Below are 17,326 nucleotides of genomic sequence, written 5' to 3' on the forward strand. Positions count from 1 at the left end.
AAAATGATAATTGAATAATTATCTTAAAATCCTTGCCGGTCGCTAACAAATCCATGATCTGACAGTCAAGTGCTGAGAGCGCCTTGTTTCAGAATGTGTTAGAACATTAGAAACTGTGATAAATATTCAACAGAGTTTAAGGAATAACGCATTGTTAGCTAACACCAAAATATACCCACAGCTTTTTCAGCTCGAGACAAATATGATGCAATTTCATCTGCCATTTTCCAAACTTTCAGTGCCAACAACAACGTTGCCTGCCCGCGTGGTGATCAGTTGTAGTGGCGAGTATATAGACCACACCTGTCGATATATTTATGTATGTAAAAAAAAAAACAAAAAAAAACATTGGTGTATTATCCCTTTTTAAAACTTGAATCAGTTTTTGAAACCTTACAATGTGTATAGATTTTGTTAATGTTTCAAGAAATATATTTTCGGAATCTTGCTAACAGTGGAGGTGTTCTGGATAATAGTAGCCTTCGAAGAGTATGGTCCATAAACGTGTTGTTGAAACTAGGGCCAGCGTCAGGAGACTGATGCTCCGCACCTGGACTAACCGTCGCTTACATCAACTAAAACATGTGAACGCGGCCATAGTTTGAACCCTAAGTGTCTGCGAAGGAGGATGCGTTCAAGACATGTGTACCTGAAAATTGTAACCTTTGCTGGTCCAAACAATGAAAGCACTGGCTCGCCGTGACTATTAGTGGTGTATAGTTTTGATTTTGCGACTTTAACCTGCCACTAAGTAATATAATTAATATAATTAGTAGGGCCTATTAGTCCCAGTTTTAATTATTTGACCAACGGCCCGTTGATTTCTTAACGGCATCGCGAGACGTTAGGTATCCCAAGCCGGCATCTTTCAGTTTTTCATTTGCCGGTCTTCAAAACAGATATCCGTATAGGCCTACCCGTCGTCAACCAACATGTACGTTCCGGGTCAATAATAGTGAAACGAAAAATCAAAACAGCGGTCAACACAAATCATCCAAAAACTAAGAAAATATATAAAATTCCACATTATCAGGCAAGTTGAATCTTGATCTCATTCAGGAAGGTTAGAGAATGCAGTACAGTCACACTGGTAACAACCGAAGATGGCAGTTGACTGCAGAGAGGAAATCTGTTGATTCATCAATTCCCAGGTTAGCCTAGACCTACGATGTTGCTGTGAGACGGAAAGGGACTCTCCAGCATTGTGTTATTCCTTTCCTTAAGCAAGTTAATTGCTAAGCAGTGTAAAATATATAGGGCCTTTGAGAGATACGAGTTCTAGGGAGTTTCGCGCATACACCGGAAGATGGGGTTAGAATCCTGGCGGTATACGACCGGCGTACGATTCCATCCACTTATGATCAGGTATATACTGATCATCCCAATAATTGATGTACACTACTAGTAAACGAGTAACAGGCAACCTGTGTACGCACATGTAGCGGTTTTGAGTAATGTACGTGTAAAATGGTTATAATAGACATGTGACATACGAATAGTTAAATCAAGCTATAGACTGGGTAGTCAGCTGTGTCCAGCTTGTTAACATGTATACTTAAGTAGATTAAGTGTGAGGATCAACTTTCCGCATGTGCATTTGACTAATCAGTCAGTGTTTGAAATTAAAGAACAAGTTTATACCTGAAACCAGCAACTGTTAGTAATAGTTAAGTATACAAATAATTGTAAGTATAAATATGGTTGTTTCTCAAGTAAAAGGAGGAAGGAAAAAGGGTTTGGGGGCTGACCTCTAAGGACTCAGAGTCTGGTCATTCCCATGTTGTTATGTATAATAAACGCCTGTTGTTAACTGAGAACGCCTTGAGGAGTTTTCCTATCTACGTTAGACATGCAATGAAAGATAAATGACGATTACCATTCCGGTCGCAGTTTTACTAAAGACCCTAACCCGGTCTTAGTTGGTGGAGATCGAATCTTAGCATCATCTTTCATGCAGAGAGCAAACAGGTCAGGTGCCCTGTCATCCGTCAGCTTGTGGAATCTGACAAAGATGTGAAATCTTTTGAGCCATAGTTCTGCGTCCTTATTGCCGCGACCATTGAATGAGTTCGGGACAAGACTGGCCAGAAATTCCATACCGACGAAGGTTTTGTTTTCTTTACATTTGTTTGTCTGTTATCTTTTAGTTAATTATTACTGGGGCTAATGTAACAGTTACATTAGTCTTGGATTAATACGATTAAATTATACATATATTCGTCAATAGCAAAAAGTTTGTGACTATATCGATTGGTGTAAGCGGCGGACAGTTCTAGCTTGGCACTTCACTCCACTCATGCCGGTTGCAGAAACCATAAATGGGTTAAGCAGATACGGCTTCCCAGAAAGCAGACAGCAACCGTAGAAGACAAATCAAAGTCAACATATTCCGGCGTTAGGTAGTGCATTTCAGTTTCATCTTCTGTTCACTTAGATTTAGAAATGCCTTGCCATTCTTTGTGAATGTCACTGAAATCCTGTAAAGGGCTTTGATTGTGTGACAATGTTAAAGACACTTCATCTGCCACAGTAGGCCTAACAGTAACATAACATGAAGCTAAAGCGGTAAACATTCTGTTAGCCCAAAGCCAAGCTGGACGTTCCTACCGTAGCGTCCCAGTTTGTGATAGGACGCGAAAATTTTATCCTACCAAATATCTCTCTTTAAGAATTGCGGCATTAGGGAAGTGACGTTCAGCTTAGCTTTGGGCTGACATTCTGTAGGCTTACCACTATGAATATTTTAACAAGGCGGGCGTACGTGGTTATCAGCAGATTTCTGATTCACACTGACATACATAGCTAGTAAGCTGTTCCTAGCCTAAGCACGTGCCATAAAATATTGTGATGCGCAAAGCTTAGTTGCACATTGTGTTGATCAACACATAGTGTTGGTAAATACATTTTCAGACACTACGCCAACAGTGTTGTCTGTTGCCATTTTGATCACTTGTGAGAAGGAATGAGACTGACGCGATTAGCGCCCTCTGATGACCTGAGGGAGTGAACCTAGACTTGCCTAGTGCTACTATAATAATTTCCACAGGTATTATCTCCATTTAACGACCTTATTTTTTTGTGCGCTCACATCAATCACAAGACTTGTATGTACAACTATTAGAAGAGATGACAGCCACAGTGGGTGTAATGTCTGAAAATGTATTTATTTTGTAAATGTGTAATGGATCATTGTTGATTCGGCAACACTCAGAACTGGTTTGTTGATTATGGGGAGCACTCAGTAGATGTCGATTTACGCGAGGCATGTTAGGGAAGATTTAATGTGCGTGTGAAGATATGGTAAATGTGGCTTGCTGTCAATCAGACACAATCAATACAGAGAGATACAATTCGCAACTATGCAAAGCTTTGACAGTTTGAAACATTTTTTTTATATTTTCTTTTCAGTTAAAGTTTGGTTTGGTGCTACGGTAATGAACCGAGTCTGCATTTCAGTCCCGAGGGTTAACGCGTATACTGATGAGACAATATCAGCTAAAAGGCGAGATTTTTCGATACTTGCTAGACTGAATATACATTTTGCATAGCTGGGTCCGTTGACTGAACAGCGCCGCTATCAGCTACCGTAGAATCACGTATTTTAGCCACAATAGTTCACGAGAGCCCCCACCCTGTCTTTTCCAAAGCTGCGTGAACTTGTGACACTGAACTGAAATGCTGACTCGACTTATTCCCCAGCCTTTTAGCATGTACATGAAAGAGCAACTTTCAGTGTAGTTAATGCACATTTACAATTTGATTTTGGAGACAATTGGCCAGTTGTTCACAGATTTTCACAAAAAAGTATAATTTTAGCGGTTTACAAAGAATAATGTTTTTAGAATATTCTGGAATAAACACTTTGCAAACATGCGAAAACGGTTGAAGAATTACTGTTCTCAGTACTGTAGCAGTACATGCATAAACAACATTTAATCTTCAGTGTTCAAAAATTCTGATTACTGATTTGAGTTTTCAAAAAAAATAAAAGTTGTTAAGTTTGTAAAGCAGTAAGTATGCTTGTGATGTCTAAGCTGGATAGGCTCTTATATTTAGGTCCCTACACACTTCTAGCAGGGCTTTAAATGGTGTGATGAATTTGATCTAGGCTGTAGAACCAGATTGGTAGATGTCATTTACAATGTTGTTTTAAGTAATTTTCCATGCAAAGTTTACCCCTAATAATGATAATACTGTTATTTAACACTGTAGCGAATTCTTGGGATTTTTCCCTCATTTTATTACTTGGAGGGTATTATTTGAACCCTGTTATTGTGTAATAGATCTCATTTGGCTTAAAAAGCATGCTAAGTGATCAAAGTAATTGTTGCAAAGTTACACAACCTAACAGGATTTTGATATGATTTCAGATGGTGTAGGGCCTTGCGATGGTCGTGCAGTGGTGGCACTGGGTGACGGCCAGCTGTTTGGTAGACTCATGTTAATATGAGCAGATTTGATCAGCTCTATCGCCGAATCCTCATCACAAAGTTTTTTACCAAAGGATGGGGCAAACCAGACAACCTCAAACGGTATTTATCTGTCTGTGTAGGGATCAGAGATTGTGTTGTCAAGACATATGTCGTTTTTTTTTTTTTTTTTTTTTTCTATTTCACATTGCTCATGTATTGACAAATCCCTACAGGACTTCAGTGTCAAATTTCTTTTCTCAGTTTGTTTTGTCTTAATGTATTAAAAGATATATATATATATATATATATATATATATATATATATTTATTTATTTATTAGGACTTATATTATATAATAGGACTTAGGTTATTTTTGCACTAGGTTGTTCGAGTTCCGACAGATCATATCAAACCGAGAGTCCTGCCAGACACTGGTTTCTCCTGACTATCCTGTCCACATTGACAAGGTAAGACCTGATCTTACCCTGTGCTCGCTGAGATGTTAGAATGCCACCACATGAGTCTGATTTCTTCCTAATTATTCCCACTGGTCTCAGTTCTGGAGTATTGCAGGAGCAGTTTGCACATTAATTTAATGTTGTTTCTGTTTTTTCGCTTTTTGCTCAGAAATCATGTTATTGTGTTGTGATGTTAGCTTAGATAATATGCGGCGTATATGTGAATTTGATTGTAAGGTAGTTAAACAATCTGATATGTTGTTTCTTTTGTCATTTGGTTACAGCCTGGTTAACAATGTAATCTCAATAAGGCCACTCTCACCAATGCGGTCGCTGTGAGTTTAAGTCCAGCTCATGCTGGCTTTCTCTCCGGCCGTATGTGGGAAGGTCTGTCAGCAACGTGCCGATGGTCATGGGTTTCCCCTGGGCTCTGCCCGGTTTCCTCCCACCATAATGCTGGCCGCCGTCATATAAGTGAAATATTCTTGAGTATGGTGTAAAACACCAATCAAATGAATAAATAAATAAAGCAAAAAGGCCATATGATTTCCACCAATATACGGGTATGGATATCTGTACATTAGATGTGGGAAAATTCCTTAGTAACTTGCCAAAGGTGGGGGTTTTAACCCAGGCGATCTGGTTTCCTATATGCCTAAAACTGCCCACCATAGTCCCAGTAAGAATTCTTGAATGTAACATTAAAAAACAATCAAATAAATGAATGAACTATTATGTGTTTAATAACGCCACATCAACAATATGTCAGTCATATTGTGGCGACAAATAAATCAAGTAAACAAATAACATAATGTAGGATTATTAAAAGATCAAAGGTAAAATATTCATGTAGCTTTTATATACATTGCATTATAATAACTTTGAAATAACACTAAATTGATACTTTTAAATACATTATTTTAAACTTCACAGGATTATTTGTCCATGGCTATTCGAGGTTGGTTTGCTGATTTAAATATCCTATGTTTTCAGGAGTATGTTCAAGGCAGTGTTCGCACACTGGAGGGTCACTTTGTATCCCCATTTTCGCGTTGTCTACCAGGGGTGATGCCCAAAGAAGTGGAAAGGGCAAAGTAAGCATGCTTAGTTTAATTTTCCTTTTTGTCATTTTAATTGATTGGAGCCTGAGTTTTTTATTATCTCTCCTAAGTCATTACTGGAATAATTTCCTGAAGAAATCTTGGGAGAATAGGTGAAAGAAGCCTCTGTTTACCAGACGCCCTTATGTCAGACCCCATGTTCGTGAGCAAAGATCCCGCTTGTTTGAATTTAGTTCTCATTGGATAAATTCTAAATAAAAAACAGAATTAACTGCCCTGATAGAAAGATATTTTACACAGATCATACAAAATTGATGTGTTAGATATTAAAGCCTGGTAGACACTTAGCCATTTCAGATGCATGTAAAACTGCTTTGACAGTCTAGGAATATCAGTAGAAATCACCTCTTCATAATGCTGCTGTTAGCTGGTCACTGGTTTTTACTCAAATGATTCTTAATACTTGTTAACAGGTTCCAAGTGATCCTACCTAAAGAATGGAAAACCAAGTTACGTCCTGTGTGTTTACACCTGGCTGGTACAGGAGATCATGTATGTGGTAGAAACGAGCAGATGTGCATGAGAGATTTAAACAACTTATCTGCCTTGGCTGTGACCAGTGAATGCTTGACCTTCTTGTATGACTTTTAGGTGGCATATATATGCTGATCAACACTCTCATCTGTTAGAGCACACACATTGAGTTTCCCCTGGATGAAAATCTGTGTGTTTTTTTTTTTTTTTTTTTTGATTGGTGTTTTACGCCGTACTCAAGAATATTTCACTTATACGACGGCGGCCAGCATTATGGTGGGCGGAAACCGGGCAGAGCCCGGGGGAAACCCACAACCATCTGCAGGTTGCTGGAAGACCTTCCCACATACGGCCGGAGAGGAAGCCAGCATGAGCTGGACTTGAACTCACGGCGACCGCATTGGTGAGAGACTCCTGGGTCATTACGCTGCGCTAGCGTGCTAACCAACTGAGCCACGGAGGCCCCGAAAATCTGTGTGTCATGGATGAGAAAGTTTGTCAGTTACATGTGTGAGCCTACATGTATTTTAAAGGCTTCTGGTTTACCGCAGGCTCTCCTGATTTTTTCATCCATTAAATTGACTGCTCTTGTGTAAGTGAAACATTTTTGAGTGGGATGTTATCCACAAATCAAATAAAAGACCACTTGGGAAAGCTTCCTTTCAGTGAGTCATATAAATTTATATTTGTATCAGATTACTGTAATTCATGACAATACACGACCAACAATGTATTTGTCCAGCGGTGTGCATCACACAGGCTGCATGTCTCTAGTAGGTGTCCCTGGCCCTAGTAATCACGTATAAAAACACCTGCAGGGATTACCTTCGTTATGTTTGTAATGGAAGTGAAGTTGACATGGAGATGAATATTGGTGCTATATAAAATTTATTTATAAATACTTGAGGTGTTTTAGTGGATATATTTGTTTCATGATATGCCCTGTAGTCCTAAATACATGTAAGAAACTAAACAACAATTTTGTCTACGTATGCAGCAAATTTTATCAAAGCCTATGAGTCTTGAATCTGAAGTCATGCACTCCTATGAAGTCTCGCCTCTTGCTTCAGTGACTATATGTACTGTCTGTTCACCATGTTCATTTCTATGCCGATGTACTCACCACTCTGGCATGTGGGAGTGCTCAACCCAGGCTGACATCCTGGATCCCCACACCCCATCACCTGCTCAGGCCGACAATTCCTCTCGGACATGATGATGTTTGACTTTGCGAGATGTTGCAACTGTTGCTTGATTTTAGAGCAAGCCGTGACAATGTGATGATTATGTACATTTCTTGACTGTTGTAGTTTTTCTGGAGACGCCGTACTCTGATGGCCAAACCACTGTTGAAGGAGGCAGGCGTGGCATCCATAATCTTAGAGAACCCTTTCTATATCCTTTTCCCATATTAACAGTTAACCTGTTTCTTTCTTACCATTCAGTTTTTTCCTAATTTTGGTCTGTGATCATGGAAGATAATTGTGTCAACATTGACATCAGACTTAATGAAGAGTCTGTTTAATGTTGTTGTGATCAATTAGGGCTTTTGGATTAAACTATTTCCATTTTAGTCTGCTCAGGGTTTGCCGTGAAGTAGTATGATTTAATGTAGTGAATCTATGCACCATCTGTCGTTTGTTATCGATAAATGGTCATGTTATTTATTTTTCACTTTGTAAGTCACCTATCAGTTTGACATGAGAGCTGAATTGAAGTCTTCCTTGACTTCTGAAAACATGGAGAAAGGAAGCCCAAACATCAGATGTAAGTAATTTGTAATATTACCAGATTTGATTAATAATTACACTCTTCAAGTAATATGTTTTTTTGTATGTGTCTAAATTGTAGATCATTGTTCTTTAAGACTGGAGCCGATGCAGGAATTGATTGTATGTGGATAATCAATTTACGAAGTGATGGTGTCCCACCACAAGGGTACCTTCATTAATCAGGGCATAATCTACATATGCTACAGGGGCTAATATTTGGCCCCATTTCAAATGTCCTAATTTGTAGCTGACTGATTTCCCCAAATATACTCTTTGCAGATGTGCACACCTCTCCTTTATTGTTTGAATATTTGTGTATGGTGGGCAGGGGAGGTCGGTTGTTACGGTTTAATATGTGACCTAAAGGTTTTGTGTGCTTGGTTTTAGTTAACCTGAAAATGAATGCTCTCTGGTACACTTATTCCCCAAAGTATGTTCCTTTTTAAATTAAAATTTTCCCAATTCCCATTACCTTAATGGGATACCTTATTATAATATAATAATACCTTATTATGCTTTAATTAATGTTATGTTATTGTACTGATGTTGTAACTTTCAGCCGGTCCAGCCTGCACAACGTGAGTGACCTGTTTGTGATGGGTGGGGCGCTTGTACTGGAGTCCCTGGTTCTCCTTCACTGGTGTGAACGACAGGGTTATGGGCCTTTAGCAATCACCGGCGTTTCCATGGGAGGACATGTAAGTAAAGTGTTCACAGGTGAATCATGGACATGCATGTAGTGATTATCATCCATGGGTGAATTGTGAAAATATATCATCCATGAACAAGCCAAGGAGGTAAAGAGTGCTTATACTACAAAGGGCCGTTTAGAGCAACTATTATTTCTTACTGTTTTTCACTTTTGACACAGTTTTGGAGACAAGTGAGGTTACAAGTGAGGTTACAAGAGAATGTCAAGGCTCAACAACAACAACAATGGTTGCATGTTTGTGGGCTTTGAAAAGATTTTGCTGTGCTGAGAGAAGCTGTTATATGTATATTTTTTCCAATCAGTACATAAACTTTCAAAAACCTGACACAACATTTAAAGCCCAACTTGTTTTCTCTTAGCCACCTCTCTTGTGGGATCACTTTCAGAATCTAAGGCAAAAAATTTTTTATTACCAAATATTTTCTTTGTGAATTGGGGTAGTTGGCTAAATGAGTTCCAGTGATTTAAAACCTAGACGTACAGCTCATTTTCTCAATCCAGTTTCCTTCACTTACTAATGCACATCACATACATTTTCTATAAGTGGACTTCTCTTGAGTCTGGAGCAAAACATCCATCAAAATATGAAACATCCATCAAATATGAAACATCCATCAGATATGAAATCGCTCATATAATGCAAATATTATACAATCCACTTTATGGTTTAATTACTGTTCATGATCCATTATGCCATATAGTAAAATGTGTCCAGGGATAATGGATAATTAAATAATACAGCCTATAATAATAGACATCTACTTGTTGAGAGTCATCGTAATTACTGAAGTGACAGTTGTAGGCCTACATATTGATAGACAGTGTTTGAAGTATCACAGTTTTTCATGTAGGCAAAGGACGATTTTATAAATGGAATATACTTACATGTAAGGCTGCAATCAGATCTACATAAAGATAATATAAATTTTGATATTTGATTTTGTTTGCACCAGATGGCTTCAGCTGCTGCGACAAGCTGGCACAAACCAGTCTCTCTGGTACCATGCCTGTCCTGGAGCACTGCGTCATGTAGCTTTACACAGGTATGCCCCTGGGGCTGTAGGTGTTAAGCGGGAGCAGCAGTCGGCATCACTGATTTACTTACTCACATCTCTGCACAGAGCACTCTCACCAAGAGACGGATTACACAGCCAGGATAGATTTCAATGTCTTTCTGGAAAAAAATTGATGTCTTGGTAGCCATTCTATAGACTGCTTGTGGCTTAGCTGATTTATGCTAGGAAATTTATGTAGCTACAAACCCTGTGGAACCCTGCGTTAAGTCCCCTTCTTTAACATGCGCATATAGACTTTATGTATGCTTCACTTTGTGCACTGTGACTTGTACATATTTGTAATAGTAGCTTAAGCAAATGTGAACATGTAGCTAATACATGTTTGTGCATATATTACACCTGACATTAACAAACTACAGCATTTGTCTTGTGCCAGATGTTGGTGAGGTATCTCAGTGATGCTGGGTGCTGCAGTGGGACAGGGTTGGATGTTGGGTGGTATGTTAGAGGGTTTTAATGGGGAGGGGATTTGAGTAATAGATGTGAGGTGGGGTGTCCTACAAATGCCCTTTTTACACCACTAGATGGCTTCCCTTGCTGCTGCCAACTGGATCAGACCTGTTTCTTTGGTTCCTTGTTTGTCCTGGAGTACAGCTTCATGTGTCTTCACCCAGGTGAGAACAAGGGAGATAAATACTGGCATTTGTTACATTTGTAACAAAGGGAGACAATTCTAACTACAACAGAAAGATAGATGTACATGTACATGTACTCTGAATCACCATATGATAAATAAAGCCTGCAAAATTACTTTTAAGTTCCTTGGAAAATGTATACTGTCTTGTGTGTTTGGTCATTCAAAGCAGTAAACAGAAATTTTTTTAGTTTTTATGAAAGATATAAATGTTAAATATTAGTGAAAGGTAAAAGCAGTAAGTTTTTATTGGGATGTAGATGCTGTTCCCTTTCCTTGTCCTCTCCACTCTGCTCAAAAGCCTGCTTTAGCTGTTGGCTGAGTAAGTATGGGTTTCTAAAAATTGCTACGGCCTGTTGCTTAATCATTGTGTACAGTGTAGGTATTGGGTAATTTACCGTGCTGAAAATATGAACACATTTTATACACATGTGGCTCTGAATTGATGCAGACTGGGAGAAGTCTGCAAAGCGGAGAAACACACTACTCTTAAGAAACGCTTTTTGGTGTTTTTAAGCTAGTTTATTGTACTACCTGTAAAACCAATCCAATACATGTAGCACAAGTAGGCCAAGGCCATGTTATGTTCTGTCAGATGTTGGTATACTGTGACAGTGCATCATTGTCTAGTGTCTTTGACATGGTATTACAGTGAGGCGGCACTGAAAATGTGCTAGAGTGGGGTGGGAACAGCTACATGTTGTTTATAGTGGGTGTGTCACGGGCTGGTCCAAGCTCTTCACTGTCACTGTACTTGTTGATAAGAAATGTTCATTGTCATGCTTAAATGGTGTTCCTTCACACAATGCAGTTTGTTGTGCCTGTTGCAGCTGTCAGACCCTTGACCAGTAAGGTTGTGTGTTCAAATCCAGCTCTAGCTGTGTTGATTACAGATTTTATGTCAGGAGGTTTGTCAGATCTCTCATGTAGGTTGGTGGTTTACTGTGGACATTCCAGTTTCCTCCACTCATAAACCTGACTCTTGATGGTCAAAATTCCTGAATATTACATTGAACATGATTCAGTGTAAATAAATAAATTTGTACTTGTATGGATTAAGTGTATCTGTACTAAGTCATTATTGCATTTTCCTGGATAAAATCATCACACATCTGTATCAGCTTACAGTTGGGAGAGAATTTTAACATAAATTAACTTGAACACTGAAGCCACAAATGGACAGTTTCACATTGTGGTGGCTATGTCATGATTCAGGTTGTGTATTGAGAGCAATTTCTTCTACATGTGTAACGGGTGCAGCCTTCCAGTGCTTATACTAGCAGTAGCTAGTGGGAAGTGGGAATTTCCCTTTAGCTCAGTCGGTAGAGCGCTGGACTTCAGCTGCTGAGACCAGAGTTTAAATGCTGGTGTGGCACACTCAGTGAAATCTTTCAACCATTACACCGGGTGCCATGACGAAACAGGTTCCATGAAGCGGGGGCCTCTGAGCCTGTGAATGTGGGTGTGTCTTGGGAGAGGGAAGAATTTAAATGGGGAGGAGTGTAATGGGTGCAGACTTTCAGTGCTTACTAGATGGAATTTCCCTTTAGCTCAGCTGGTAGAGTGCTGGACTTCGGCTGCTGAGATGTGAGTTGAAATCCTTGATGTGACCCACTTAGTTAAATCCTTCAACCATTACATGTACCTACATGTTGTGGTTGTGTGTGGTGGAGTTGTGTGAGGTGTGGCTGTGTCGGGTGCGGTCTTGTCTGGTGTGGTTGTGTGAGATGTGGTTATGCCTGGTGCAGTTGTGTGCGGTGGTTTTTGTGTGTGGTGCGGTTGTGTGTGGTGTGGTTGTGTCTGGTGCGGTTGTGTCTGGTGCAGTTGTGTGAGGTGTAGTTGTGTCTGGTGTGGTTGTGTGGGGTATGGTTATGTCTGCTGTGGTTATGTCTGGTGCAGTTGTGTGAGGTGTAGTTGTGTCTGGTGTGGTTGTGTTTGGTGTGGTTGTGTGTGGTGCAGTTATGTGAGGTGTAGTTTTGTCTGGTGCGGTTGTGTGAGGTGTAGTAGTGTGTGGTGCAGTTGTGTGTGGTGTGGTTGTTTCTGGTGCGGTTGTGTGAAGTGAAGTTTTGTCTGGTTCAGTTGTGTGGGGTGTGGTTGTGTCTGGTGTGGTTATGTCTGGTGTAGTTGTGTCTGGTGTGGTTGTGTCTGGTGTGGTTGTGTGAGGTGTTGTTGTGTCTCCTGCCGTTGTTTGAGGTGTATTTGTGTCTGGTGCAGCTGTGTGTCGTTTGGTTGTGTGTTGTAAAGTGTCAGTTTAGTTGCATGAATGCATGATAACATGGTTTCTCCTCACACAGGGTGTCTTGAGTGGCGCCATTCCTTGGGATATTCTCCAGTTACAGTATTTTGAGAACAGTGTCTATGAGAAGGAGTTAAGGCAACTGATCCACTCCCAGAAGATGTAAGTACTCTTGGGCCATGCTGAAAAAGTTTCTTTTTTGGGGGTGGGGGTGGGGGGTGAAACTGAACCCTGACAGAAAAGATGAAGTAGGTAAGTAATTATTTCTGTTTGTTTTTTAATCTGGTTAATGTAAAAGATAGGGATTTTTAAAGAAATTAACAGAGACAAATAAACACAAATTAAAAGAAACGTTACTGTTAAGTCCCAATAATAAATTAAAGTAGGGATGAGTTGATGGTAAATATTGGCATTACGTTGAACAAGCAGGGTTTTAATGATGGCTTGACTGTTGTCGTACAACTAGTATACAGAACTATGGGAAGTCACTGCGTTTCTTTTTCAACTTTGGTTATAATATTATAACATAACAGAAAACTTTGGTTATAACATTGTAACATAACAGAAAAACTGTGGCTATAATATTATAACAGAAAACTGTGGTTATAATATTATAACATAACAGAAAACGAAGAACATCTGACTGTTTTATAAGAGGAGTAGGCCTGGCAGAATTTATACGTAAATGGACATTCGTCTCTGGAAAAGGTTTTGTTCATGAGAAAAAGGTTTTGTTCATGAAAAAAAAAAGGAAACAATCCATTATAGTTTCTTCTATTCTTTCCATAAGAATGTCACCTAAATTTTGGGTATTTATTAGCGACTGGATATTAATATTTTTGTATTGAAAAAGTTGTATCTTGAGTTAGAAAGAGAAATTAGTCAAAAGACAATGAACAAAAATTATTCTTGATTGTATTGCAATGATCTAAATGTGAAAATATTTATGAATGGGGTATTACAGGGGATGTAATTTTCAGGTTACAAATCAATCAAAACTTCATTCCTGCTAAAATGTATAATTTCATTGGATTCCATAGTATTTTTACCTCATACATTTAATTTATTTGAAATGTCCTGTACAGAACAATGCTAAGATAGAACAGGAGTTTCTTTTGTACCTCAGAGAGCATTCTGGTTAGGACAGAGGTTAGCACAGTGTATTTAAGTTATATTTTCAGAGCTAATATGGGTTTGTACAGAATTTTATACATGTACTTTCTGGATGTATATCAAGTATTCAGGAGCATATCAGTTCGAAGAGAAGTTTGTACATGTACAAAGTTTATTTAATGTATGTTTTTAGGGTGATTTTAATTTGGAAGTGTGTGACAGAAGTGTGTTTGAAGTTTATTTAAAATGTATTTTAAGGATACACATTAATTGGGACAGAAGTTTGTACATTTATTATTTTTATTTTGTCCATTTATTATTATGTGTTTTCAGGATGCATATCACCTGGGACAAAAGTTTGTACAGAGTTACTCTTCAGATATGGGACAGAGTGAGACTATGTCAAAACATTGTGATAGCAGAGACCCAGGGGGAAAGACACGGCGATATTGCCACAGTCAGTGTTTTATAACAAGTTTACCTTGGACGGCAGTGAATACCACCACAGGGGCTCTAGAAGTACTTTTCTCAACCTGCCTAGTTACACGTCCCTTCTGCCTGGCCAGAAGAAAACCACACTGCGGAGTGAGGCACTGGAATTCATGCGGGGTGTCATGGACGAGTTCACCCACCTGGGCAACTTCTCTCGGCCACTCGACACGAGTTTTGATCATCATTGTGGCAGCTAAGAAAGACGCATACATACCTCGGGACGGGGTGCTGAGTCTGGAGGAGATCTGGCCGGGGCGGAGGTGCGGTACATTGACACAGGGCACGTTGCAGCGTGCCTCTTCAAACAGGATGTCTTCAGGTGAGAATAATGCAAGGCTCTGTTCTACACAACTACAACCGTGTTTCAAAAGCATGGACCCTATTGGTTATCACTGTCTAGGCAACTATGAATTAAACTTTTACCACTTGAAAGGGTGGGGCATAATGTTTTCATATGGCCACTGCTAAATTTTTTTGCGTTCACAAGATGTCAACTCCACAATACAAGGCATTTTGTACTCTTGGAGGTGTTTCAACTTTGGGGTAAAAACTATTGTTTCCATGTTGTGCCTCAGCAGGTGGAGGGCATATAGAGCATTTATCAAATTCTTGGTAAAACTTATAAATTATATAACCATTTGTAACTTTTTTGTGTAATTATGGTATTTATTATTTGATATTTGTTTTACGCAGTATTTAAGAATACTTCATTTATACGACAGCCGCCAGCATTATGGTGGGAGGAAACTGTAATGGTGATATGCCGCAAACGTGAAATATACTGCTTTGAAATTGGGTCAATCTGTTTGAAACACCATGTATACTGGGCATTTTAACCCCACTGCAGTGCTGGCTGTTGAGACCATCATCTTGCTTGGGTTCTGCTGGGACATGCCCAAGTTGTGCTTAATAACAGTTGGAAATCTTCATATTTCCGCCGTGATTTTCCAGCATGTTATTTTAGTGAGGCAGCACTATAAATATAACATCATTGTGATTGGGCTGCTGTAAAGAAACAACTTTGTGATTTGACCAGTGTACATCTAATGCTTAGAGTAATACCAAAGACTTAAAAAATGGTACTTGTTGCTGCCTCATTTGGCACTCAGCATTGATAGGAAACTCCCAGTCAGAGGAAGGAAACTCGACTGGCTAGCCCGGTGTCATTATAGTGTGACTTGGTGGGTTATCATGCCTGGTGTCTTCAGCATGATGCTTCAGTGGTGGCAGCACTTTGGGAGCATGGTCTTGCCCTACCACTAAGAAGACACAATATGTGTACAGACATGTTGACTTCTTGTCTTCATATGACTGGAAAATTGTTAAGTACGAGGTAAAACCCCGAGGATATGTACTTACATGTAATGTGTAAGTAAGAGTGACAAATTTATTGGAAGCTAACAACCAACCATCCAATTTTTAGAAGTTTTAAGTTTCAAATGTTTGTTTCCACTTTAAATTTCAGGAAAGCAATATGTGATACATTGCAAAGACAGGCACAAAAGTACTACAGCTGACAAAGATACTGCACTGGACTGTCATGAGAAGCTGTGGAAATTGTCAGTATACCCAGTGCCTTTAATTTTTGATGTGTGAATACATGTGAGTGCCTATATTTATACAGTGTGTTCTCTGCACAAGGTTTTCCCAGCGCCATTTCAATGAGGCCATGGACACAGTACAATGCTCACGTATATATATATATTTTATTTTTCCGAATGGAAAGTGTATGAAAACTGATTGCTGAGATGTGAACACTTTGTCAGAACTCTCAGACTCATTTCTCACTCTCTGGACAGAATTTGAACACTTTGTCAGAACTACTCTCAGACTCCTTTCTCACTCTGGACAGAATTTGAACACTTCGTCAGAACTACTCTCAGACTCATTTTTCACTCTGGACAGAATTTGAACACTTCGTCAGAACTACTCTCAGACTCATTTCTAACTCTCAGGACAGCTGTTTGGCCCTTGGCAAATGATGTCAAGTGTTTTGAATCCAATAACCCTTGATGTGGCTGTGGTTAGGAGGTTTGTTATCGTGCCTGGTGAAGGGTGGCTATTTTCTCTGGGCTCTGACTGCTTTTCTCCAATAAATCTGACTCCGGTGAGAGAATGGCTTTTAGTATCCTGTTGAATATAATCTAGTAACCAAGGCTGTAAGTAAAGCTTTATGTAGTGCTGAAAGATTGTTTACTATTAAATGGACACAAACTGCAATATGTATTGAGTATTGTAGCCCTGTATTGAGTAGAGTTATAATAATCTTGATTTGTTTTTTTGGGGTCTTTTTCATGTACTGTAGTAAGTCTTTAGTGTTGCAAACATGTTTGTTAACAACGATTTAATGAAATGAAAATTACTGTAGGCCTGCTTTTGACCGGGTTTTTTTTTTTAAGAAATACATGTATTCAGTATTGAGAAAAATAAACACTTTATTTACCGAATTTTACTTATGGATGTAGTTCTTGTCAGTTGTTATTCTCAAGAACAGTTTTTTGTTTTTAAATAGTGTGTAAAACGGAGCATCACCGTGTAATGAATCCATGAAACTACCTGTACATGTATTTGAAATGTACATGTATTTGAAATGTACATGGCCAGCGAGGTTTACCTGTTCAAATCCAGCTCCTGCTGTTTTCATTACAGCTTTAAGTCAGGAGCTTTGTCAAGCCAGGCTTATATCACCAATAAACCTGACCCCTGCCATATAACTGTGCAGTTCTTAAACATGGGGTTAAACACCAACCAGTCCGTCAATCAATCATTTTAAGATGCAGAAATTTAGGAAATTGATCACAAGTCATGTGATGTCACTGTACCCTA

General features: G+C 39.1%; 2 protein-coding genes across 2 annotated transcripts in view; one reads left to right on the forward strand and one right to left on the reverse strand.

The window, feature by feature from the left end:
* The window catches only part of LOC135472560 (arginine--tRNA ligase, cytoplasmic-like), a 91,385-nt gene extending 91,133 nt beyond the window's left edge, over window positions 1-252 (reverse strand). Inside the window, 1 exon segment of the mRNA XM_064752115.1 lies at window positions 180-252. Within this exon segment, the coding sequence (XP_064608185.1) occupies window positions 180-224 (45 nt within the window). The 5' untranslated portion in view covers window positions 225-252.
* A 2,076-nt stretch (window positions 253-2,328) lies between these two features.
* LOC135473389 (protein ABHD18-like) lies at window positions 2,329-16,894 on the forward strand. The gene is given in 15 exon segments (XM_064753239.1): window positions 2,329-2,399; window positions 4,371-4,532; window positions 4,795-4,879; window positions 5,864-5,964; window positions 6,405-6,483; window positions 7,776-7,860; window positions 8,205-8,232; window positions 8,797-8,935; window positions 9,903-9,992; window positions 10,550-10,639; window positions 12,954-13,057; window positions 14,342-14,399; window positions 14,431-14,673; window positions 14,675-14,900; window positions 15,966-16,894. Coding segments are annotated over 14 exon segments (1,545 nt in total). The 5' UTR covers window positions 2,329-2,399; window positions 4,371-4,446; the 3' UTR covers window positions 16,097-16,894.
* Window positions 16,895-17,326: the final 432 nt, after the last annotated feature.

Source organism: Liolophura sinensis, chromosome 8 (genome assembly GCF_032854445.1).
Source record: "Liolophura sinensis isolate JHLJ2023 chromosome 8, CUHK_Ljap_v2, whole genome shotgun sequence".
NCBI lineage: Eukaryota > Metazoa > Mollusca > Polyplacophora > Chitonida > Chitonidae > Liolophura > Liolophura sinensis.